This window comes from Pelmatolapia mariae, linkage group LG22 (genome assembly GCF_036321145.2).
Source record: "Pelmatolapia mariae isolate MD_Pm_ZW linkage group LG22, Pm_UMD_F_2, whole genome shotgun sequence".
NCBI lineage: Eukaryota > Metazoa > Chordata > Actinopteri > Cichliformes > Cichlidae > Pelmatolapia > Pelmatolapia mariae.
The window spans coordinates 9,697,648-9,725,055 of NC_086245.2; the positions used below are offsets into that span (position 1 = coordinate 9,697,648).

General features: G+C 39.2%; 2 protein-coding genes across 2 annotated transcripts; one reads left to right on the forward strand and one right to left on the reverse strand.

The window, feature by feature from the left end:
• Window positions 1-593: 593 nt before the first annotated feature.
• Window positions 594-5,836, forward strand: LOC135933858 (XK-related protein 8-like). The gene is made up of 3 exons (XM_065472111.1): window positions 594-1,173; window positions 1,578-1,760; window positions 4,156-5,836. Exons 1-3 carry the CDS (start codon window positions 825-827, stop codon window positions 4,908-4,910), a joined length of 1,287 nt encoding a protein of 428 aa, XP_065328183.1. The 5' UTR covers window positions 594-824; the 3' UTR covers window positions 4,911-5,836.
• Window positions 5,837-8,642: 2,806 nt separating this feature from the next.
• LOC135932113 (interferon-induced very large GTPase 1-like) lies at window positions 8,643-18,097 on the reverse strand. Its single transcript, XM_065469446.1, has 4 exons — window positions 17,738-18,097; window positions 13,650-13,734; window positions 13,487-13,521; window positions 8,643-13,376 (listed from the first exon to the last, which is right to left on the reverse strand). The coding sequence occupies exons 1-4, from the start codon at window positions 18,095-18,097 to the stop codon at window positions 8,643-8,645; spliced, it is 5,214 nt and encodes a 1,737-aa protein (XP_065325518.1).
• Between the last annotated feature and the right edge of the window lie 9,311 nt (window positions 18,098-27,408).

Sequence of the window (27,408 nt, forward strand, 5' to 3'; positions counted from 1 at the left end):
ATGTGTTTAGATAACAAAAGCTAGTGTTTATCTCACTCACCCACTCCGTGTTTGTTTACTTTGTTATCAGAGCTGACACTAAAGTAAAATCTTTGTTTACTTTAGTTTCAATTCAGACTTGAGCTGATCTGATATCAGACAATTTAAAGTTAAAACACTTTCACATCAGCAATTGTTAATAGAAAGTGATCAGATAAACTTTTTTAATGTTTATCAGATATTTGGATTGGGAATCAGTGACAGTGATTTGATGCATTAATTGTGTTGAAAATTTGGAAGTATACAACATCACCTACTTGATTATTTGAAAAGGTTTTTTTCAAACAGCACAAAGAGTTTGTGTTGTATTCTGTTTTTTCTGTTTATGGGGCGTAAGCCTGAAGGACACGTGTTGGGAGTGAGAAATATCTTTATTAACTTTATTAACTTAACACTGGTATGAGAAGATCTGAAATATAAATGATTTAATGCATTCATAACAATCTCTGCTGATATCAAAAGTCCAGATCGTTGCTTATTTTTCATTTTTTTCTCGTCAATCTTGATGTGTTGATGTTGATTTTTTCTTATTCTTTCATTTTTGTTTTTACAGTTTTAAGTTGTTTTAAATTGTATTCATGTCTCGGTGGACATACTACAGTTGATTATATGTATGCATGTGTGTAAAATACAATATGTCTTTAAGATGGGTGGATATCAGCTCATATCATGGGTGGATCAGTTTCTAGGAGGTGGTTTTTAAACACTGGCCCTTTCAGTTTCAGTTTATGAGCTGTCTTAAACCTTAACATATAGCTGCTTCAGAAGCAGGCCATCGAGGCAGCATGCCGGGGTCTGAGGATGAGTTTAAATGCTGCACTCGGGACTTTCTCTTCACCTGTGTGGACTTGTTGCTGTTCCTGTTTGATATAGGGTTGGATATATGGGCTGCTGTGTCCCTCTACAAGCAGGAGGCCTACGTGTACTTCAGCCTCCTGCTGCTGTTTCTCTTGGGCTCGTCCATGTTGGTTCAGGTGTACAGCTGGCTGTGGTACCGCTACGATGATTTTAAGATGAAGACAAAGATTGAGAAGAAGCCGAGCCAGTGCCAGCTCAAGCTGCTGCATGTTTTCCAGCTGGGGATCTTCTTCAGGTTGTTTCATGAGTGTGTTCAGTGTGTTCATAGTGCCCCAGGCAACATCTTTACATTTCCTCACCTGTTCCTAGAAATATTTGATTTATAGGAAATAAATTTACATGAACTTGTTTGATTGGCAGCTGCACTACAGAAGTACACACATGTAGTAACATTAAATCATCTACAAATTATTCTGTTTAATTTCCTCTTGATTTTAGGTTTCTGTTTATAGACCCATGAATCATACATCAAATTTCTTTTCAGTATATAAGCTAGTCACATCAATTGCTGACTTACTTTTTTACTACTTACGTTCTGTAGATTTTTCTTTATTATAATTGGGTAAAGCCTGTTTTATTCGGACGTTTGTTGCTCCTTTTCTGTTTCGAGATATTTTCAGTTCAGCATGTCTGGCGGGAGGATTTGATGTAACTGGTTCTTCTGGTTCTCAGGTATGCAGGAGTCATGGAGAAGTCTGTGCAAAGCTTATACAGAAAGCGCGCTGACGCTGAGAGTGTGGCCAAGTTTCTGAGACAGGATCTCCGCATTTTGCGTTTCATTGAGACGTTTTCAGAGAGCGCCCCGCAGCTTGCTCTCATGCTCACAATCATTCTGCACGAAGGTCGGCTGGATCCTGTTACAGGTACAGTTTGTTACTCAGCTTTTGATCACGTATGCTTGGATCACTCAGGTGTAGCTTTTCATTGAAAGTAGAATTACGAATAAAACCACATTCAAAGTTTTCTCATCTGTTTATAACCTGAATTCCAAAAGTATTGCGACGCTGTGTAAATTGTAAATAAAAACAAATTCCAATGATCTGCAAATTAATAAACACTTATTTTATTTACAACAAAACATAGAAAATATATCAGCCTATCATCAAGCTAATTTTGAGTTTGATGGCAGCAGCATGTGTCAATAAAGTTGGAACAGGGTCAAATTTCCCACTGTGTAGTTTGCCCTCTTCTTTTAACAACAGTCTGTAAATGTCTGGGAACTGAGGAGACCAGGTGCTGGACATTTGGGAGAGGAACACTGTCCCATTCTTGCCTGATGTAGGATTCTAGCTGATCAACAGTTCTGAGTCGTATTTTTTGTTTCATGATGCTCCAAATGTTTTCAGTTGGTGAGAGATTGTGACTGAAGGCAGACCAGGTCACCCAGACTCTATCGTGAAGCCTTTATAATACACGGAGTATGCAGTTCAGCCTTGTCTTGCTGTGTTGTTCAGTTTGTTTCTAAGGCTCTCTCTACAAAAAGGTCTGTATGGGAGCAGGTGTTGTTCTAAAACCTTTCAGCATTGATGGTGCCTTTCCAATTCAACAGGTGGTTCAATAGGCAGCCACCATTTGGTGAGAGATGAGATGATGAGATTTTATTTGTCAGTTGCAGTTGCCCACAACCGAGATGACAGACCTTGCCGACCGTACATACAATACACAAATATCACCTTGGGGAGACAGGTCATGGTAGGTAGCAAAAGGAAAAACAGTGAAATGTGTAACACAAAAGGGTAATCCAGGAGAAAAAGAATGCCTTAAAAAAATGAGTATGTTGCATGTACTTCATTCAATAGTGGACATTGGTTGCACACAATTGTTTTACTTTGGCAGAAACTTAAACAACTTAGTTAAATCAACACAACTTATTCATATTCAATAAGCCTGCTCATTTTGTGTTGATAAAACGTGATGAAACATGTTTAGATGAAGTAGTTGAGCCTTGAAATCTGGAACTATTCAATAACTTTTACCCCATTACTACTTGGTCACTACATATTACATAATGTTCAACAAAGTTTAGAGTCCGGTTTACATAAAAATTAAATGGACTTTCAACAACTACCATTCTCCTATCCTTATCCGGGTTCTGGGGGGCTGGTGCATAACCCAAAGTGATAGGTTAAGAGGCAGGGTACACCCTGGACAGCTCACCAGTCTATCACAGAGAGACAAACAACCATTTACACTCACATTCAGGAGCAATTTGGAATCACCAATTAACCTAACTTTAATTGTGTTACTGTTAACTGTGGGAGGAAACCAGAACACCCAGTGGATTGTGGATTTGAACCACAAAGCGATGGCATACACGGGGTGTGTGTGTAGCTGTCTGCCTCTTAAAACTCCAGTGGTTTTCCTGCAGTTTTTCAAATCTCATGTGATCTTGTTAATTTCATGAGTCCAGAAACTAACCACTCTTACTAGATTGTAACAGGTCATCTCAACAGGAACAAATTAAGTTGCTGAATTTCATACAGATCCTACATGATTTAATTACTTTCACCATAGAAACATGAAATTATTTTCTTCAAATTACAAGTTAGACTTTTTTAATGTAACAACCACCCAATTTACTTTTTTCGATATACTTAAAAAAAGTAGAGGCGGCTGCTCGACTTGACTGAGATGGATGCCTTCCTCAAACCACGATCCAAAGCACGCGAGACTGAAATCCTGTGCAGTGTCGCGGGATTTAACATTGCTATATTATTGACTTACTTCAGTCGAACATGATATGAACAATTTAATCTAGCCTCTCTGCATATCATGTAGTTTCTACACTATATAGTTACACTTAACTTTAAAGCATGAGTCACTTGTGTTAAATACATGCAAGCTGCTTATGTAAATCCAAGAGCTGGCCAATTCCTTTTTTTCAGTGTAGATGATGAGGAACACTAAGGAACATTTTTCTGAAATTGTTCACTTACTTGTCCAGCCTTCTTTTGCCTCCATGAGACGTGTTGCTGCCATCAAATTCAAAATTGCTTCAATTTTTTTGTGAAATCTGGTCATCAAATTTTGGAAAGTGAAATAGCAGCAGAGAATTAAAAGCATCTTTGTTGGAGCTCACACTGAGATGTGAATAGAACAGAAATAAATATACTAACCTATTATAATTGGTTGATGTGAAAATTTTAAATGCCAAATGATCGCTGTTTCTGTGAAAACAAACATCATACAGTCTAAATAATAAAATACTGAATGACAAAAGATGTTTGAAAATATTTGGGGTTGCTTTTTGAACTCATAAATTACTTGGATCTTCTAACAAAGAATCAGCGTTTGTTCTAACTCTGCCCCTCGCTCTCCCCTCAGTGTTGAAGGCCATCGGCTCGACTTTGTCCATCGCCTCCTTTTTGACCACCTACGATCACTCAATGCGCACCTTCCTGCCAGAGAAGGAAAAACACCACATGATCTCATTAGTTTTCTACTTCATCTGGAACCTGGTTCTCATCTCTTCTCGTCTCACTGCTCTCGCTGTTTTCGCCTCCGTGCTGCCCTGCTTCATCTTCGCCCACTTCATCTGCTCTTGGCTGGTTTTATTCTTCTTCGCTTGGCGATCCAAGACGGACTTCATGGATGACCCTCGTGCAGAATGGCTTTACAGATCCACTGTTGGCCTCATTTGGTATTTTAACTGGTTTAGTGTGGCCAAAGGGATGAGGATCAGGTCCGTGCTCTATCACGCGTATATCCTTATTGATATTTGCATCCTCTGTGGTTTGTGGTGCTGGAAGATGAGCACAGATCCTCCTGATTTTGTGACACACCCTTTAACCACGGCTGCCTGTGTTGTTGCTGTTTACGTCCTTGGTCTGTTATTTAAAGTTATTTATTATACGTTCTTCCATCCAAACCTTGATAAAGATAAGCTGAAAGGGGCCACCATCCCAGAGGAGCAACCTGAAGATGAAGAGCGATCTCATTCAGTTCCTACACGTCTCCTTAAGGCCACTGACAATAAAAGAATGAGGAAGCTGGCCGAGAACTTCTTCTGCTGACCTGCATCATTTGACATCCACAGGATGTGGAGGTTAGAAAGAGACTGAGTCATGTAGGTCACAAGGCTGTGCGGGACTGAGGACTGACCTGCTGCCTGATTACAGATACAGACACAGATACAATATTGAATTATTTTGCTCAGGTTGATGTGGGGATGAATGTACAGAAACTCTTTATGCTCTGTGTAATCGATCCCTTAATTGATTAACTTAGGGACATGGATATTCTAGGTACTTTCAATGAGGAGAAGAGGGACAAGAAAACTAGAACACTTCCTTATGCTGTCTTATAGAGAACACTCTATGGCATTTATTACAACATAACACATAACAGTCTCATCAGCAACTTCAATAATATGCAGAATGTTAACAACACTTCTGAGACAAAACCCAATATAATCCCCCCTTCAGTCAGTCAATTCACGTTCCATATTAGTATTAGTCCATTTATGTCTCTTATCACAGTTCTACCTCCACCAACCACTCTGGTTTGGTGAGGAAAGGAAAAAAAGTAAAATATGGTGTTGAAGTAAAAAAATAATAAAATAAATTCAGAGCTCTTAGAAAAACTTTGTCAATCTACCCGGGTAGTGTGTGTGTGTGTGTGGATAAGCCCAGTGCTTATCTGCAAAGATGAGTAAAATCCTCGTTCGCCGTCCTTCTGGGTGGAGCGATGCGTCTCTGGAAGAAAACCCCTGGATTCGCCTTCCAATCGCCGATCGAGTATCCAGCAACTGTCTCTCGCACTATGTCTCAACAAAGTAAACAAACAACTGGAAAAAGGGATGCGTGGTAAGCAAATCCTAATAGTCTGTAACTATAAAAACCTTAACACTTAGAAAAAAGGTTCTTATTCTCTTCGGTACTCCATGCGCTGGGTGCGTTCTTCTTCTAGCTTGCTGGCTATCTGCTCCGCTGCAGCTCTTCTTCTTGCCGCATAACGCAGTGCAGGCCAACTATAGCGCCATCACTGCCCTCTGTTGGATAGAATTAGTACTGCATACATTAAACATTAAATCACTGGCTTGAACAGCAGTGGATAACCTTGAGAGGGTTACACTCTGTATTAACTGGTGCTTCCCTCTAATGAAGCATTTAAAAATGCCTCACTTGTTACATGCTTGTATGAAATAGTGATTGGTTGACAAAGAGATGAGTTTGCTAATGCTAATGAGTGGGTCTGCCTCCCTAAAATATATGACAGTATTAAACCAGTATAAAAATCATGTTAAATTTTAAATGGTCATTTTAAAGCTAGAACGTTGAATGGCCTTTCAACATTTGTGTGTGTGCTTTTTAAATTCCCATTTCTATACCAGTTTATGAGCATCTTTTTCTTACGCAATAGTGGTGAAAAAGGTATTAACAAGGTATCGACAACGAAGCAGCAAAAATACAGAAAGCGAAAAAAAAAAATAGAAACATAGAAAGATTAATAAAAAAAAATCATGTTTAAAGGTTTTTAATTGGCCATTTTAAAAGAACGTGGAATGGCATTTCTATATTTGTGTGTGTGTGTGTGTGTGTGTGCTTTTTAAATCCCCTTGTGTGGATATGTCCATTTTCTTACACAGTAGTGTTGATGTAGGAGATGTGAAATAGGTATAAAAGTATTAACGAGGTACTGACATAGAAGCAGCAAAAATACAGAAAGTGATAGAAATAAAACATAGAAAGAATAATAAACCCATTCTGGTTGTAGGTGTTAACATGTAATTTAACACCTACTATGTAATCGAGGGGTGAAGTTGTCCATGTGTGAATGTGCACACGTGCATGTGTGTGCAAATGCATAAATATACAAAGAAATCTCAGATCTTTCTGTTGCTTAGTGTGGAAAAAGTAAGGAAACAACTAACTTCCATATGCTGGTCTCATGTGTTCTTTTTTCTCTTTTAATTCTCTTATTTCACTTAATTTTCCTCCTTTTTGTGGTCAGTGTGTTTACATTATATATTAATGTGTCAGTACTGTGTTCCTGTAAAAGAAGCAAAATGTGCACAGGTTTTAGTTTGTGGATGTTTGGGATCAGGGCAGAAGTTTCAAAGGGTCAAGATGAGAAGATCACAGAGGAATCACCGACCTTCCAGTGAGCTGCCTCTAGCATATTAAAGGGTACAGCCTGTGCTGTGCAGGCTGCTCCTGGGATTTGTACACAGTTAAACTGCTTATTCACATTTCACAATGTGATGTAACAAAGCAAGTACTTTGACATTTTTACTGGAACCATATTTCAATATTTTCCAGCCTGCCATTTGTGCTGTTGCAGCTGTATGGTAAGCAGAGCTGTGCAAGCTCAAAGTGATTTTGAATACGTTGTGTTAAGGTTAAGCAGTGAGTTTAAAGCGCATCTCTCTGGCTTCTAGTTAGAGATCAGATCCTGTGAGACACTCACAGAGGGAGTTTTTTAGTTAACTGTTTCAGTGAATGCAGCTCCAATATGAATTACTTGTGACAGCCACTAAAAACATTAACACAAACTTACAGCAAGCACATGATAAAGCCACTGTAGTCTGTAAAAACTGAGTCGGCCTTGTATCAGCACAACCACTGCTACCAATTTCACACTTAAATTGCCGAGTACTACGCCATCTAGTGGTAAGTACTACAGCCTGAGAGAATGCCTGAGTTTGTGAGCCTGAGCTCAGGCCTCATGCATTGACTTAACTTATTTACAAACAACTCTTCTCACACATTTGCTGATCCACCGTTGCGGAAGTGAAGCAAAAGTCACACATGAAAAGAAGGTAACTGAAACTTATTTGCAAATTTACAAATCTGATCACACAAACAGCCAGTTGACTTAGTTTAGCAGAGAGCTGTCAGGTTTGTTTCATCTGTTTTTTATCAGTTGTTGATGAATTTGTGGCTGCTCCATCTCAGTGCAATTTATGAAATATAAGGTTACCAGCTTTTGACAATTAGATGGACTATTCTGCATTCAATGTTGTACACAATGAAAAAAAATTAAGCAATTCAAATGAGATGAAGCATAAACTATTTTATTATTTAAGACATAGAAAGCAAAAAGGTGTTCAAACTGTTGACAGTTGTCTTTTTTCACTTGACTAAATATGCTAAACATTTGCAAATGCAAACAAAGAATAAAAAAATCATTCCAGTGCTGAGACAAAAAAAGAGCTGAGATGAAATAAAAGTCGAGTTAAACAAAATTCAGTGTGGATTTAACAGGTTTAGATGAAATTAGCATAAGACAGTCAAACAGATCTCAAATCATATATCTGTGAGAATAAACTTTAACTTAAACATTGAATCTAAAACTGAAAATTACACCACTAAATTGCAAAAGACGATGTTTTTGTTGTGGTTTCAGATGCAATGTTTGAAATTAATGCTCGAAGAGTGTTAACACTTGTTTGACAGCAGTTTTGAGATTTAGTTTTCTTACTTTTTTTGACTATTTGATAAACAAAAAAATCTTTGTTATAAACATTTAAATGATATGGTAATTAACAAAATTAGGTTACAAATGTATTTATCTGGAAAACACTCTGAAAGCCTAGAAGGACGAAACATTGAGAATGTGACTTTTGTATTTCATTTTGTATTTTTTGTGAATTCACTTATAGTCACTCAACATCTTCTTCATGTTAATAATTAATAGAATTTTCTTTTTCTCAAACAAAATCAAACTGTCACAGCTGGATTTATGAGTTATTAGGTGAAAACAAGTATCATCATTTTCAGCAGATTTGCAGTTTCTTTGGCTCATTAAAACATTTCATCCAGACTTTGAATGGCTTCATTTTTAGTTATTTTTTTCCATTGATCTGGAATAGCTCCACTGCCCTGGAACTTTAACCCATAGTGCTCTTCCAGTTGTGTTTGAAATTGACATACAAACCATTTCCAATATGCCAGTTTAGACCCATCAGGAGTGATTCTCCAGGTATCATACGGTGGATGAGCAGCTTTGTACTGTTTGTAGGGAATGTATTTCTCTGAATCACCCTTAAGGCAAAAACTGCGATCACTTGAAACATTTGTTGTGCAGAAGTTGACACTGAACTCTACTGTGTCTCTACGGTGCCATCCCTTTATCCCATCAGGTCGATGAAAAGGAGTGCTGTGGCCATCAGGACTGTGATCTTTCATGGTGTTGGTACAAACAGCTGCACAGAATGGACACTTTACCCAGCAGCAGTTACACAGCTGATCTATGAGGATTTCTTCAGGCTTGTGCCTGGATTCATTCAGCTTATCCAGGGAGAGGCTGCTCATCTTCTCAGTAATGGACGTAAATCCTTTCTGTATCTCTTCCTTGAGAAAGTGAAAATCTTTTATGTCACTGAAGTTTTCAGAACAAATCTTGTCAAATGTCAGCTCATCCTTTAGGGCATTAGAAAATTCCTTCAGCCACATATCTGTGTCTCCTCTCTGATTTTGGACCTTTTGTGTTGCAGTAAATAAAGCCTGACTTACAGTTGTTTTGATGTCATCAGCATTTTTCTTGAGTATTTCCACAGCTTCATCTTTCTGATCTCTGAAGATGTACTTCTCAACCTGTGCTTTGATGAAAGCTTCTGTTTGTCTCCTTGGATTTATGATATATGTGATGAAATCATTAAAGTTTTCTTCTTTCATTCCTTCTTCTTTTTTAGCGAGTGACTTCAACACATGTTTCTCCAAGTCCTGCCTGGTCCCATTGAATGCTGGGAAATTACACCTCATCTTTCCAGCGAGATCAATGGCAGTCTTATTACAGACAGCCTCAAGAGTGGAAACTTTCAGCCTTTCACAGATCAGTTCTCCAAGTACAACAGCAGATGAGTTTTCTTTACAAAGGCTTCTAAAAACTGTGTAAAACTGTGTTTTCTTGCTTTCTAAATAGGTGATTGGATCATTGCTCATTTTAAATTTCTTGTGTGACTCTAGAAGCCAAATTTCTGCCCTGTAGAACACGTAGAGCAAGAGATCAACTTTAAACTCCTTGTTTAAAGTATATTTCCTCTCTGACAGAAATTTCTGAACTTTTTCTGTCACATGATTGGCCATTTCTTGCAAATATGTTTGCGTGTAGCCTGTTGCAGCTACATGTTTGTTTTTGATTGCACCACGTGACTCTTTTTCAGCTTGGTCAATGAGCGATCTGATCTGTTCTTGTTCTTCATGGGAAAAAGCACCTCTTGCTTTATATTTGTTGTAACTGTCAACCAACAGATTACCACCTGTCTTCATATAACCTGAATAATTACCAACCTCTGATATTTTCTTGTATCTGCCACTTCTTTTACTTTCATCTATGAGAGCTGGCTCAAAACCAAGTTCTTGAAGGATCGTTAACTGATCTTTTTCCAAGTTGATGTCTTCAACAGGTTTTATACCTGCTGTTAATTCAGTAACCCAGCTGCTCCAAACAGAGTTGAACTGTCTCTGAAGCTCTTTTTCATCTTTGGCCTTATCCTTCAGTTTATGAGCGAGCTCTTTGCTCTTCTGCAGAAGTTTGTTCTCAAACTCTGATTTATTCTCATCCAGATTTTTACAAGCTTTCTTCTGCTGGATAACTCTATCCAGTTTTCTTTTCACTCTGTTCACTTGTTCATCATGAAACTCTTTAATTTTGATTTCAAATCGTTCTCTCCACTGAGCCAAGATCTCTCTGTCTTTGTCATCCTCAAAGTACTTTGTCATTTCTTTTCTGACTTCTTCATATGTTTTGCTTGTTTCTCTGAAAAGATAAGATTTTTCAACCTCATCAACTTTTCCATTTTCAATTCTGTTATGAAGTTGGTTTTCGATGGTCAGCATGATGCTCCTCAGGGTCCAGGTCCAGCTCCCATACTGGACTTCCAGTTTTTGGAAAACTGAAATGTCAAGTATGTTTTTAAAACTGAAAATAAAACTTTCATTCAGCAGTGCAGTCCACAGGTCCTGAATTTTGGTTTTGAACTGTGAGAAAGTGATCCCAGCAGACTTTGAAGCTTTAGAGAGGATGGTGTTCTTCACTTCCTGGATGCTCTCACTGTAACCTGGATTTGGAGGAGCCATGGGTGGACTGCCCTCCCACAGCTGGGCACAGTATTTCACATCTTTTTGAACATCAAATTCAATGACATCACTGAAGCACTCTGCATAACAAACTTCCTCTTCGGCTGCTAGTTTGGCCATCTGGTCCAGTTTTTCCTGCAGGCGTCTCTTTCCATCCATGTTTTTCTCTGCTGCTGCAACATCTGTGACATTCTGGTGAACAAACACACAACTGGGAAAAAGTTTAACTTCCTTCATCCTCATGAAATCCTGAACAACAATCTGCAGGATGTCCTGCATATCAGATGGATTCTCTCCAAAGATGTTGATCAGTGTCAGGTTTCCCAGACCAACAACAAATGTTGCCAGTTCATTGTCATGATGAAGAGTGTTGTTACCTTCTACCTCAAGAGCACGCAGTCCTTCAGTGTCCACCACTAGAACATAGTCAAACTTCAAGTCTTTCTTCATCTCCTCTGATACTTTGAGCAGCTGCATGAAGGCACCTTTGGTGCACCTGCCAGCACTCACTGCAAACTGCAGCCCAAACATGGTGTTCAGCATTGTTGATTTTCCACTGCTTTGTAGGCCCAAAACTGACAACACAAAAACTCTCTGGTCCCCCAGTTTCTTGATGACTTCTTCTAAAAGACTGGAGATCCATGTTAAAGGCACATGACCTGCATCACCATCCATCAGCTCCATCGGGTGTCCTGATATCATCAGCTGTGCAGCCAGCTCAGGGTATTTAGACCAGTCAGTGTGTCTGCTCTCTCTTTGTGTTGTTTTATGGGCTTCATAGATCTGTCCCATTTCTCTGAAGATGTGCTCCAAACCAAAAGTTGCAGACTGAAGTTTCTTCGATATGTCTTCAAGTTCAGTTTGTTTTCTTAATAACAGATCTGATTTGTCATGTTTGTTCTTCAAAGCCAAGACCTCAGACCACTTTTCATCATAACTTTTGAGAATTGAAGAAACATCATCTATGGAGAGCTCATCTATGAAGGTCTGAGTCCATTTTAGGAAATACTCTCTGTCTGTTTGTTTTTGTCTCATTAATGAGAGACTTCCAGTAAACAACTGCATCAGTTTACTGCAGGAAGCAGCACATTGTTTCTGACGTATTTTCATCAGTTTTTGTTCCTTTCTGCTTTTCTCCTTTTCAATGTTTCCTCTGAGATGAAACATTTCTCTGTGTATTTTGCTCCACTGATGCCACAGTTGGCCTTGACACGGGAGAAAATCATATTTTATCTTTGAGACATCCATGTTATCCTTTTTAAGCAGATTGATTATTTCCATAGCAGCAGATTTCCCTTTTTGACAGGCTGGGTCAGTTTCATCCACTCTGATTCCAGAGAGCTCAGCCATGGTTTCAAGCTGGAAGGATGGTTTCAAGATGGGACCATCAAGGGAAGACAAAACTTCTCTGATGATCCTTTTCAGGTCTTCACATACATCTGAGTGGTTTTTGTCTTTAAGACCCATTATGTAATTTCCATTTTTTATCTTAACAGCATCACGACTGTCATTAACAATGAGACAAATGAGAGGCTTATGAGACTGAAAAAGAGATGATATGAGTGATCGACTTCCTTCATTGCTTTGCAGAGATGCCAAAAGAAAAACATTGATTGAAGATTTTTCAATCAGTATGTCACATTGTTTTTTATGTGATAGAGCATCACCATGGAGATTACAAAAGGCAATGCAGTCATTGAAGGTATCATTGGGTTTTCCAGCAGGGCAGTACCAGGCAATCTCTGCCACACCATCCATCAAATAGCGAGACTTGGTGCTTCCTGGGCAGTTTCTGTGGAAGAAGGTGTCGTGACGGTTGTTGATCAAAGTGTTCATCAGCTGAGATTTAGACACTGACAAAGAACCCAGGCGGAAAAATGACACCAAGGGTGTTTCAGCTTTGTAGACTGGAACACTCTTCATGGTGATGATCTTTGAGTTGTCTTTAATTTGAGTTACCTTCCAGGATTTTGTTATTTCTCTGAAAGTCCACAGAGGAAACTGAATCTCCTTTGTAACTGGGTCAGGAACAAGCAAAGGTAAGGCATACTGACACTGAGAGAGCTTTGTAATCATCATCTGTTTCAGGAAACTGTCTGAACAGTGAAATACTGCCATCTGAACGTCCATTGGATGCACACAAGCCTTCTCTTTCTCATTTGTGTCTGCAGTGGTTTTCAAGAAATCCTCCAGATCACTGTAATCTGTCTCAGTGTTGTCAGACTCTGTGGTCACCTCAGGACTGTCTGGTCTTACAGGAATATATCTGGCCCCGTAGTCCAACATTATCAGCTTATGGAGAAAAGTGTGAGCTACATCTTTTTCAGATGTTACATGGTCCATCTGTTTCCCAGGTGGACGTATTTGAAGAAAATCTGCAGGAGACAACTTCTGCTGAAATTTATCTTGAAGTTGAAGTCTTTCAAGCAGTACCTCAGTTTCTGTCTGACTTGGCTTCTACAAACAACAAATAAAGAGGTACCATATGTAACTAAATTACATACATCATATGGCAGAACAGAGTAAATACTCATTTTGATCTTTTGAATAAACATATATTCTCCTACCTTCTTGTTTCCACTCGTGTAACCATCTGTTGTTTCTGCAGGATTGCATGAACCAGATATGCATTATATTCATTGCGTGTTCCTGCAAATCCTTTCAAAGTTATGAACATAGCTGTTGATATATTTTTTGCTTTTTGTGTTACCGTATAATGAAAAATGTTACCGTTGTCATCAGTTTTGGCTGATTCATAAAATTTATCTCCTGGTTTTCTCTCCTTGTCATCATTGCGTTCATCCACTGGGCCACTCTGCGAAGTAAAAAAATGACCCTGAAATTTAGCTTATCAGTTTAATACCATTGACATATATGACAACAGAAGGAAAAGGTCTTGCTTTGTATTTTATTGAGAAGACAGGAAACTATTTTTAAATGGATTTGACTGACATTTATATATATAATACATTTCTAGTCTTATTGACTGCTCAAAGCAGCTCATGAACTGCATCAAGACCTGTGCTGATTTTCCAATAATAAGCTGATGTAACATATGTGATTGCAAACCTAAAATACTTTTTGCTGTTAAGGGACAGAGAAAACCCTTCGCTTATTTAAGCTGTTATTATAACCAAGTGATCTGAGGCATTACTAAACTTCTGCATTCCTACTCCTTATTGTCAGACTTCATAAAAGTCAGAGTGTGTAACTGAAATCTTTTTTACCCTTACATGCAGTTCATATTTGAACCATAACTGACCTGATCCATCACAGGGTGGTTTTCGTCAATTTTGATCCAGACCAAGAATTCCCTCATCATACATGTGTATACTGAATTTTGAACTACAGACTTATTTAGAGTGCATAAGCAGACAATCTGACATTCATAAATGGGTGATTAATCCTTGATAGCGTTTCAAGAAGCAACACTTGAGTAATGCTTGTTTTTAGAGAAACAAACATGTTATTAAACAATATCATGTTTTATCTCAGACAAACAGCCATAATAATTTTTATATATTTTCTTGAGGAACATCCTGGAACTGTTACAAACTGTTAAACTCTGTCCTCACTACTATTTTATAAAAAACAAACAAACTTATAATTTACATTTATAGTTATCAATATTGAGTCAACATTAGTTACGCTTCGAAAACGCTTAGAACATAAAACACAAAGAATAAATCCTTAAGGCAAAGTAAACAGAGTAAATGGATTTGTTTGTTATTTTATTATTTATTATTATTTATGCATTTGTAAAATTGAAGGTGCAAATATAATTGCATTTATGTAGCGCTGTGAACTCATTATTCATGTAATTGCAATTTAGAATAACCTATTAACCTACTATAATGTATGAGTTTGGATTGTGGGAGGAACACGTAGCTTTAGTAATGCAAGGCAAAATAATATTTTAATGTTCTCATAGGGAAAAAAAAGCTTGTATTAGAATAAGAACAAAAAATTATATCATTAGAAGCTGTCTATGCTGCCTCACCATAAGAACATATATTAAAAAATCTGAGAAATCTAAAAGTAGAATTAAATGAAAGGATTAAAAAGACAAAACAATTTCTGATCAATAGGCTGCATTTGAAGAACTTTGAACATGGTAATAAATCTGGAAAACTCCTTGCTGACCAGTTAAAGGTAAATAAAGAAAAAACAACTCTTCTATGAAGGATTTGACTGGAAACATTACTCATGATCCACAACAAATAATTAAATATTTTAAAGACCTTTATGAAGATTTATATTCAACACGGATTAATCCATCTGATGCTGCCATTGAAGAATTTCTTAACTATATAAATCTTCCCAAACTAAATGACGAATGACGTTTCGGGTGAGCTCATTGTGAAACCTGGCCCCACCCTATCATGTGATTTCCTGAGGTCAGATGGCCCAGGATGTGAGTGGGTGTTAAGGCGTCTGGGAAGGGATCTCAAAACTGGATTATAGATGGCAGACAGTTGGTGTCGTAAACCACCACCTCTGTTCAAAGATGGTCCCTCACAGTGGACGTAAATGGCTTCTTTCACTCCTCTTTCAAACCATCTGTCTTCTCTGTCCAAAATGTGAACGTTCGAGGATGCCAACGTTCACTGTGAGCAACCTTCTAGGCTGTTAGTTTGTTTCATTGACTATGCAAATATTAAATAAATATGTTGAAAAAGGAAAAGAACTGCTCTCAGACAGTGAAAAAAAGAGCGAAAAGTACTTTGTGAACTGGGTGAATAACTTAGATATTGCACAGTTAACCAGTTTGATGTACATAATGTAGTGATTTTTTGTTATCTTTTTTATATGGGCATTTTTTTTCATGCTTGTCATTTTCTCTGCATAGGATGTATTTTGTGGGTATAGGGTGCCATGAGTATAATTGGAGGAGCAGTTTGCCTTTTGGCTTTTGTTAGTTTGTTTCATTGACTATGAAAAAATTTAATAAATATGTTGAAAAAAGAAAGGTGCAATTACCGCTAGAATATCATCAACTGAAATCCATCATACAGGAAACATTTAATTCCAATCAACTAAATCAACAAAAAAAACTACTTGGTAACAGAATTTTTTCATATCTTTACCCCCAAATAGTTATCAAAAATGTATAATTTATTTTATAGTTAAAATGGATTCCTACCACTGCCCGCTGGACACTCCTGCCCCTCCCTGGGATGCGGGTACTTTTTGGCTCTGAGGTGCATGACCGGATGTTCTGGTGTGGTCGTTGACCTGCTCTATTGGGGGTGGTGGTCCGGGGTGGCTTGGACTTGTTCAATGGGTCCTTTGCCTGGTGTTGGGTGGTTTTTAGGGATCTTGAGCCCGGGGGCCCGGTCCTCAGCTCGTGATAGGCTAACTGACCTCTGGCGGAGATGAGTGCCCGTTGTCTCTGGTTCTCAGCAACTCTCATACTTTGGCTCTGGGTGCGCCGTTTGGGGCCTCCCCACTTCTCCTGCTGTGATTGATGCGCAGTTGTATATACTTAAACATATACATATGTCAACATTTCATAATGGCATAGTTAATAATAACTAATAATAATAACAAAAATCACAGCTAATATTAGGAGAAAATAATATTTGCTGCTCCTGCTTTCAGTTACAACAGTCCAACATCTTTATTTATTAGCACACATTTTACTATAAAAGAAAAATAATCAATTAAATATTAGAATAATGAAATTGATTCATTAATTTTAATTGGATCTAAAAAGTTAGATCTCCACATTATTGGCTGTATAGGGTTATCATACTGGCTTCACAATTTGCAACCTGACAAAACTACAGTTGTATCTTTAGATGCAGAGAAAGTACTCGACTGGGTAAACTGGCTATTTTTATTAGCAGTTCTATACAAACTTGGATTTGGTTCATTCTTCATAAATTAAATGAAAATACTGAACAGCTCGATCTTACTTTTCAAAGCTTCAACCTACAGAAGTGTACCAGACAGGGCTGCCCTCTTTTCCCCTCACTTTTTGTCATTTTCATTGAATCATTAACAGCAGTAATCTGAAAAAATGTAAATATTAAAGAAATTCAAACTGAAAATACAGACTATAAGATAAGCCTGTGATGTATTACTTTTCCTTAGAAGCTCACAAACCTCTCTTTTCACACTTGGTGAGTTCACATTCATATCAAACTACTCCATCAGCTGAAGTAAATCAACAGTTTTGCCTCTGACTTGTAATTTTCAGAACCTCCACCACCCTTTATGGTTGGGTAACATCAGATATCTAGGTATGAATTTTTCTGCAAAGCTCTCAGACCTGGTATGGTTGAGTCATATTCTATTGCTAAAGCCAGTAGAGGATGATCTTGGATTAAACCAAGGTTATTAGACAGACCTTGGCTGGACCTAGAACAAGAACTCTGTGGAAAAGTAAAACTCCCTCGTCTGCCTTTCGTAAGGTCCAGTATAAAGCATCATGACTGCTTTAAAAGCCACAGCATAAACACCTCTCCAACAGCCTGATGGGAATTTTGAACAATAACTAAGTCTTTACTGATCCAGTGTAAACTAACAGCCATTTGAAACAATCTGGATATTTATCAGAAAAAGGAAATACAAAATTTTTAATCATGGCATGAGAAAGGGATAAAGAGCATGTTACACCAAAATGGAAACTTTATTTTGTTTCAAGAACTAGAATCAGCCACAGTAAATTTCTTGGATATCAGAAACTGAAATCCATCATACAAGATCCAATCATCTGAATCTACAGATACCTACTTGGTAACAAACTTTTACATATCTTTACCACCAAATTGTTATCAAAAATGTATAAGTTATAATTTAAAATTGATTCCTACCGCTGCCCGCTTGACGCTGCTGCCCCTCCCTGCGATTTGGGTACTTTTTGGCTCTGAGGTGCATGGCTGGATGTTCTGGTGTGGTTGTTGACAAATTCTTGGGGTGGTGGTCCGGGATGGCTTGGACCTGTTCAGGGGGGCCTTCGCCTGGTGCTGGGTGGTTTTTAGGGACCTGGGGCCCGGGGGTCCAGTTCTCAGCTCGTGACAGGCTGACTGGCCTCTGGCGGAGATGAGTGCCCGTTGCCTCTGGTTCTCAGCAAAACTCACACTTTGGCCGTGGGCGCCCCGTGTGGGACCTCCCCAGTTCTCCTGCAGGGATGGAGGCGCAGTTGTTGTCAGGTTTATATTGTTGATTGTCATTTATACTTAGAAATATATAACCACATATGGTTAGAGGTGTATAATCAATTGTGTAGTAAATGGCCTGCATTTGTATAGCGCTTTACTAGTCCCTAAGGACCCCAAAGCTCTTTACACAACCAGTCATCCACCCATTCACACACTGGTGATGGCAAGCTACGTTGTAGCCACAGCCACCCTGGGGCGCACTGACAGAGGCGAAGCTGCCGGACACTGGCGCCACCGGGCCCTCTGACCACCACCAGTAGGCAACGGGTGAAGTGTCTTGCCCAAGGACATAACAACCGAGACTGTCCTTAGTAGTCTGCAAAGACTTTGTGTGCATTCCAGAGTGTTCTGGCATACACACTCACATAGCAAACATATCTATATCTGTTTTAGTCTAAGTGCCTTTTGTTTAAATGAACTGCCGGACTTCCAGACCAGCAGGTTTAGGGAAGTCGTTTATGGGGTCACATTCAGACCACACACACACACACACACACACACACACACACACACACACACACACACACACACACACACACACACACACAGGCGGTCCTAGCCTGTTTGGCGCCCCGGGCAAACATGCCCTCTGGCGCCCCCCCCCCCCCCCCCCCCACACACACACATGCACGCACACACACATATATGACCCTATATAAGAAGAGAGAGAGAGTATGCATAGTATGCAAACGGCTACCAAACAGACATAATTCGTCATACAATGGGAACAGGACAAATCAACAATTGACACTGACTAATTAATATTATATTATTGTATATATTGTTTGGAGTTTAGTCTGTTACTGTTACTATTTTTACCATTTCTTCTTGGAGGAACTGTAACCCACATAATTCCCTTAGGGATTAAGAAAGTATTCTGATTCTTAATGTTTTAGGATACATGACCTGCCATTATCCAATGACACATCTGCTTACCTGTATCTTTTGCTCGTTTCTCCTTGTAGGAGCCATAATTAAATGTATTGAATTTTAATGATCACTGGGTTTTCATTTGTTTGGTTGCTATGGTGATGTGTAACGGGAGTCACGTGGGTGCTAGCGGTGACATTAAGAGGGCGTTGTCAGTCTGTCATTCACTGGTTTGATTTTGACAGAGAGCAGGGCTGGGTAGCCGTAGTTTTTGTTGACCGCAGCACAACGAGTTTCCCCTTGTTACATTAGAGCTCTGATGTTTTAAGAGTTTGAATTGCGAGCCGATCACATTGCTCTGTAAACTTTTCAAGCACTTTAATAAACAAGCAAGCAATTCCACCTCTCGCATTATTGCGTACAGTTGAGAGCGCGTCAGGCAAATAGGCAGGCTCCATCCCCGGCCTCTAGCGACTGTGGAAGTCGCTACACTCCTCTTCTTCTTTTCTCTTTTTTTTAAACTTTAAAAACAGGTTGTGTGTGAGACTTTAAATCAACAAAATATAAAATATACATTTTAAATTGTTATTGATCCCTTTACCCCTGGTCCCAAAGTGTATATTTATTTTCTTACTCTTCTTATATTTATTGTTTGTTTACTTGCACTGCTGTAACTGGAGCCTCGTCGTCTGGTCTCTCTATATACTGGACTGTATGTAGCGGAGATGACAATAAAGTTTACTTTGACTTCAGCAGCGAGCAGGCGCACCGAGGGCTCTCGCGCTCACTTTTCGTGTATAGAATTTCGAAAAAACATTGGTGCAAATTATAAGTCTGTATCATGATGTCTGGTGTTTTCGTGTTGTTGGTTTGTTTTTATTTTGTTTTATTTTGCAAGTTGGTTATTAGACGCTGCTCCAGCCAGCCAGAGAATCCCCCGCCGCCCCGCCCTCTCCTCCCTGTGCCGCAAGCAGCAGACGCACCTCGCAAACGGAGGGCGCCCTTACTCCCAGCAAATGGGCGATAGAAAACCGATCGGTGCCTATGCCATTCCCAATATGCGCTGGCATGATGTCGGGGCAGCATGAGTACGAGCAATTTTTTTTTTTTGCCGATGCCCGTGATGCCGCCCCCCACCACGATGCCGCCCCGGGCAACCGCCCGTGTCGCCCGTATCTAAAACCGCTACTGCACACACACACACACACACACACACACACACACACACACACACACACACACACACACACACACACACACACACACAAGGTATTCTTTGTCCACATGTGTACCTATGTTAATAAGCCTATGCATATTCATGTAACCTCAATAAAAGAGCAGTGTTACGAGGGAGCAGACGAGAGAAACTCGGGTCAAGTGAAGGAATGGCGCTCGTCCAGTTGGGTCTCCCTCGTGCACGAGAAACACAAAGAGCTTTGCTTGGTGTTCAGTGCTTTTTGCTGTTGAGTTGAATTGTCTCGTTCCAGCGGCGGGTTTGTGCTAGACAGACCCATCACACAAACATATATACATATATATATGTACACAGTTTATGTGTTTGTTATGTACTTGTGATTCCTTCTCTTCTTTGGAAGTTTAGAATGACTTATGTTTTAGTTTTATATATCTTGTTGTTCATGTTTATTCCCTTTGCACCCAGTCTGTCCTAGTCTCATCTCTGTGCTTTGTAAGTCATTCAATCATCAGGTACATTACCTGTCTGTCTCTTCTCTCTGTGTTCTGTCTCCATTGCTGTCTGCATTTGTCTCTGTTCCTCGGTTTTCTTCCTTCATGTTCCCATGTTCATCTCTCTGTGTTTGACTCCTTTGCTATCCCAGTCTGTCATGTCTACATGTCTGTTTTTCCCAGTCCCTCTGTCAAGCCCACGTATCTTAGTCTGAGTCTCAGGTGTTTCCGCTTGGCCCTAATCTCCTCCTGTGTATCTATTCTGCGCCTCCCTTTTCTCTGCTGTGTTGTCCCCTTGTGCTGTGTGCTTCCCTTGTAGCTTACAAGTCTTCTATTTTCAAGTACATACATCTAGTTTATTTTCTTTATTTGAGCTTCTGTATTTTTATTTTTTCACTCAAGTATCAAATTAAAAGCAATAAAGCTGCCTCTTTTGGTTGATTCAGTGTCTCTGAGTCCTGCTCTTGGGTCCTACACTGCCTGCCACAAAATACGTCTTGACAGATCTACTGGAGTCAAAATGTGGAAACTTCATTTCTGTGCATGGTCACTTCAGAGTTTCGACTTTCACTCCATGGTGAATCCTTGTAATGTGCTGGACAATACTTTATACGGTGGTCTCACTCTCCTATCATCAATAGAAGAGTTTTGCAAAATATGTATGCAATTCTGGACAGAAAGAAATGTTGTAACATTGATTAGGCTTGCTGAAACAATGGCATGGTGAATTTGTGCCCTTATCAAATCCAAAGCTTGTTCAACTAAATACTGGATTGTGCAACCCTTTTTAAATTTAAGTGTGACTTAAACATAGGCTTCATATTTCACAATATTTATCTTTTATAGAAAACTGTTGTGCTACTATTAAATGGTAAATAAGCATTCAAGTGGAAAACGTTACCATTCCTTTGATTCCATATGCATTCTCCTCTTTATCATCACCTGTAAGAAAACAGAAAATAATTACAATACAGTCAAAGCAATTGTTTATTTTGTCTGCAAATTTCTTCTGGTAAATGAGGTCATACTGCCAGGGTCACACATGGTAAGTGTATTTTGAGCTCTTTGTTTCAAGTTTCTTTTAGCTCTTTATTCCGTTCGTTTGTGATTTTTTTTCTTAAGCTTTGTTTCTATTCAATTTTAGTATTGTATTTTTTTTGGTATTATTACTTTTCCAGTGGTTTGTGTATAATTCTTTTTTATTATTAGTCACCTTTCTCAATCACTATGTGTTTATACACCTTTCTGCGTTTAATCATTAGTTCTTATTAATACCTGTCGTTGTTCCACAGCATGTCCTTTGTCCTGTCTTCATCCCTTACCCCAAGCGGAAGCCGCAGATGGCTGCCCGTCCATGAGCCTGGTTCTGCCAGAGGTTTCTTCCTGTTAGAGAGGAGTTTTTCCTTCCCACCCTCGCCAAAGCGCTTGTTTACAGGGGGTCATATGATTGTTGGATTTTTCTCTGTATGTATTATTGTAGGGTCTACCTTACAATATACAGACTGTTGTTGTGATTTGGTGCTGCATAAGTAAAATTGAATTGAATTGAATTGAAAATTAAAATGTAGACAACACAATATTTTTTTTTAATCTTCTCTTTCGCTTCATGTTCCCTACACAACAGATTCAAACTGAGTACGTTAATTAGAATTACAATCGAGATTCATATATATGTATGTATTGTCATGTACTAACATTATTTTATTATTATATTACCTTTGAACAAAAATGGTATGTAGAATTGTCCTTCAAGGAGCCACTTTTTACTTTCTTACTGAGTACATGTCAGAACTGGTACTTTCTCACTTTTACTTGAGTAAAAAAGGTCAACACGTCATGGGCTCGGTCTCTGACCCAGCATTTTGAATTTATTATGCGTTGTGTTTTTCTTATATTGCATTGAAGACGAGTTCTTGTTGTTGTTTTGTTGTTATTGATTATTGGTTAGGAATTGAGAGTTTGTTATTATTTGTTTATGTTAATCACAGCTAGTTCTCTCAAATTCCTAAGTTGTTCAGCCTTTAGTTCTCTGTTGATTAGATCCCTTTGTGTTTCTATCCCCGTGTTAAGTCTCCCTCGCCCTTCATGGTTTCAGGTCTGCATTTTCTTGTATTGTCAAGTTCTTGTTGTCATTTCAGTTCAGTTCATTTTTATTTCAAACATATACATTCACCAGCATTTCATAAAATCTTTCCATACAGTTGTTTGAAAAGGAGTAGGCAGAAGTATATACCGGTACTTATTTAGCCCTACCCCCTCAGGTTTACATCCTCATCATCTAAATTTGAACAACAAAAACGTATACAATGCCTTCAACTTAGAACATAACATCACAAAAAAATATTTTCTCATGTTCAACTAAAACTATATTTAGATTTGCTAATTTGCAGAAGAAAATAAACATCAGTTTAACTGCTGTCTTGGGTTAATTGAATTTCTCTGTCTCATGATTTTTGTTGGGTCGTCTGTGTTACCACCCCCCATGTCTTCATAGCTACAGTTGTCTCAGCCATAGTCACAGTTGTCACAGTCTTAGCCTTTGTGTCATAGTCTTCTAAGTTTTCATATTTGAATCACAGTATTTAGTTTCCCAGTTTAGTTCTAGTTTTGTTTCGCCACTGTGCTTGGACTTGCTGTCATCAGCCATAATAAAGGCTCACTTTTGGTTTAAAATCCAGTTCCATCTCTTCGCCTGTGTCTGCTCCTCAGTCTTCACACACCTGCACACGGTCTTGCCCCGGCAAACTGTGACACAACTTTTCCTGGAGTATTTTAAACACAGGCATTTCTACTTCTACTTAAGTAAATAAAGTCTGTGCTTTTGCCACCTGTGTTAATAAATAATGTAAAAAAATATATTATTAATTCAGTGTCCAACTTAGCAGCCTGAGGTGAGTGGCTTTTATTTTTCTATATTTTTATGTTATTAACATTGAATTAATACAGTCGTTTATATTATTTCACTTTAAATCTTATTATTAAAGCCTTGTAATAAATATGGTCTAGTACACCCCACAGTCCTCTTTAAACTCACCCCTGTCTTCTGTAGGTGTCACTGTGATTGAAGGTGTGATGGCTGTAGTCAGCCTTCAGCAATTTTCTTAATTCAAACATCCTATCAGTCTAAGCTAACCATTCATCTGCATATTTTAATGTTATTTCTGTAGCTTTACTGTAGATATTCACTGTATAAAGCAAAGGGGTGGAGCACCTACTAAGTTTGCTTTTCTTCACGTCGAAGGACATCTGCTAGCTTTTTCTCAATAAAGAAACAAGCACTGCCATTTTGAATGCTGGAAAAATGTTTTCTTTCACTCCTCCTGAGCTCACTGTGGTGCGTGTAGACAGACTATAGCTTCATGTTAAACTATGACAGCTGCATAAAGATGACTTATTAATGGGTGATATCAGAAAGAACAATTGGGGAGTAATAGCAACACCTCAGGTTTTTCCAGAAACCAGAAACAGAAATGTGACTTAGAAGAAAGAGATGAGGTTGGGCAACTGACCAGCAACACAGTGATTTTCTACAAATCTGTATCACTTCTGCTGTTGTTATGATCGGTCTTGTTGAAAAATTGGGTGCCACATGGGCTTAATGTTGCCATACTTTTCATTGTAAGATTAATAGTATGTTAATTCTAACAGCAAACACACAACCCCCCCCCCCCCCCAGAAATGCACCTGCTACTCATACAATTTGCAACTATTTAAGGGGACACCCGCCTAATTTAATGCACTTAAATCTTTACAAACTGAAAGAGGGACATACGGAAAAGATAAAAACTAATCAAGCTGTTTTCAGCTGTCTTTAAAACACCACTGTGGTGCATTGCAGCAGAGAGAAAATGGGAACAGAAAACGATACAAAACTGTACATTACCACAACAGCAACACTGTCCCAAACAGAAAATTCTCTTTTCCTTCCCCTCACCTGCCACTGCAGTCTCATCACGGACTTCCATCTCAGTAACTTCTTATCTTTACAGGAAATCTGTGAATCATGCAGTCAATCAAAGATGAAAATGAAATGAAATTAAAAAAAAAAACAGATTTATATTTCTCTGTGCACAAGATAGAGAAATAACTGCACATCTTGTCACTGGTGTTAAAATTTGCTGAGAGCTAAGGACCGTAAAAACCTTCAGATAATTTTCATCTTCTTCAGGTTAAAGTGTTTCATCTGAAAGATCCTGATTCTGAAAAACGTTACACTGATTTACACTGACCCTTCTCCCATCAAATGCATCTTTACATACTTTGACATGCACAGATTTTACAAGCTATTCTCTGTCTTTTGCATAAACTCACCTTTGAGCTCTTGCTTCTGTAGATGCAGCTGCCTTCTTACGAATCCTACCAGACCCTGTTCTTTATATACAGTGAGATCAGTAACATGCGATGCTACATTTGCCTCTCACAAACTCTTCCCACCTGCTCTTAACCAATGGTTATTGGTTATGAGAGGTATAAGGAGTTCGGGGTTTCTGCATAAACATGACTTCTTAATGAATAAAAGGAACAATCATGAGCTTCACCTCCTGATTTCCCAAAAACCATGTGACTTAGAACAAAGAGATGGGGTTGGGGCACCGACCAGCACAGCAATGGACACTTGTTTCCGACAAATGTGAAGTCACACACTGAGGAACCATCCTTTTGCCTACCTACTCGAGACATTTCCTTTTGTCTGCAGAGGGGATTTTAAAAGTAGGGGTTGCAACACACCATACCTCAGTCTGAGTGAGTGTACCAAACACTCACTGGAGCACAGCTTGCAAAGCTACTTCAGACAGAGCTAACATTAAAGGTGAAAACATTTAAACTGTGGATTTATTCATCCATTGTCCTCGACTGGCTGTGTACTACATCCTTCTATTTCAAGGTCTTTGTTAGCACCAGAGCCTGGTAATATGTGGATTCTACCAGAAGCCCAGCTGATCACCAGAGGCCTCACCTAACTGGCCAGCCCAAATAGGGCTAGAATTTCTCCTCCTACATCCAAATCAGTGGCCCTCCTGCTTATCACATCAGACCCACAGGATATCACTGACCTAAAAAAACCTCCTCCATAAAATTATCATATACTATTTTTTTTCATTCATTTTTATTCATTTAGATTCCTGGTTATATTGCAGGACATTTAATTAAACATAATTTATGACTTTAATGTTCTTTATATGTTGTGTTAAAGGATGACCGCAAAGAAGAGATAACTTGATTTGAACGTCCTTTGTTCTGATCAAAACCCCAAAATGAACAACCACTGCTATCTAACCATGCCTATAGAATCCTAAGTGAATACCAAACTAATTCAGACCATTATTACACTTAAAGGTGTAGGTCTTTCCTTGAGAGAAATTCTGAAGAAAGTTAAGGTGTCAGTGAGTACCGTTTCCTTGATCATCAAAAGGCACTCAAACTGGGCAAACTCTGACAGGAAGAGGTGTGGCAGACCCAAAGCCACAACAAAATCAGAAGACAAGTTTTTGAGAGTCAACAACTTGCATGATAGGTGGTTCAAAGCTTCACAGCTTCGAGTACAGATTAATAGTGGTCACGGTGTCAGTGTCAGGACTACAAGACCATTACCAAGACTAACCAGCTGATCTACACTGCTGAAGCAGTGATCAGTGAGATGCTACAGCCACAAAGAGCAGTACCCTCCATGGAGAAGGAGACTAGAGGTCGAGATCAAGGTAGTGCAGAGGGAGCCTAGCCAACTATCAGAGCTGCAGAAAGGTGCAATTAAGAAGGTGCCTAAGAAGTACAGCAAGCTTAGAAACGGCCAAGCCTTATGTGCCTTATTTTTGATTGAAATTGAAATTGATATACCTTTATTAGTCCCACAAGGGGAAATTTCATGTTAAGGCTGCCGACCTATTGCACGCAATGGCGGCGCCATCTTACCCTCCGACCATACATACATTACACAAAAACATCACATGGGGAAGACAGGTCAGAGAGGTATACATGGAAAAGCACAACATGAGGAAAGATAAGGAGAAAAAAATAACTCCCCCCAGACTGAGCTCCAACAGGGAGATCAGTTTGAGAACAGAAAAAAACACCTCTGCACATAGCACATGAAAAAACTCTTAATACACCAAAGAAACACATGACAACAACAGGGATGGGTAAAGGGTGAGAGACAGCCAATGTAGACAGTACATCCGGACCTGCAGCCTATGCGCTGGTCTCCTTGATCCACCGTCAGCATCGGAAGGGAATAAGCGTCGAAGGCGTTTGGAGGGGGGAGGGGGGATGAGTGTACATCTGCATGTGTATATATGTCTGTGTGCGTGTGTGTATGTCCAGAGTTCAGCTGAGACAGTGTCCTTCGCCCTGCCAGGCTAAGTAAACAGTCTTCCAGCCAACCCAGGTGGCCTTGCATAGAGTGGGAAGAACAGTCTCCACACAGTCGTTATCTGGGTGTTGTTGTACAGCTCCAGCCTTGAGCCCACAGCTGGCGCCGAAGGGGTCTCCGCATGAAGTGATGATGGTTTTAACTTTATTGCGAACAACTCATATGAATTTCAAACCTGTTCTAACAGTCCAACACTGGTATCTCAATCTCCCGTTGGAGAGCCGTGAGCTTTCTATGATGTTATCAAACATCTTCCTTAATTCTTCGATAAGCCAGGGCCAAGCCAGCTCCGATCAGCAAGAACCCTGTTATCATGGTTCCGAATAGGTAGATATCTTCAGCACTCAGGCTCACCCGAGCCCAGACTTCTCGTTGAGAAGGGGTGTCAATTGAATTCAGA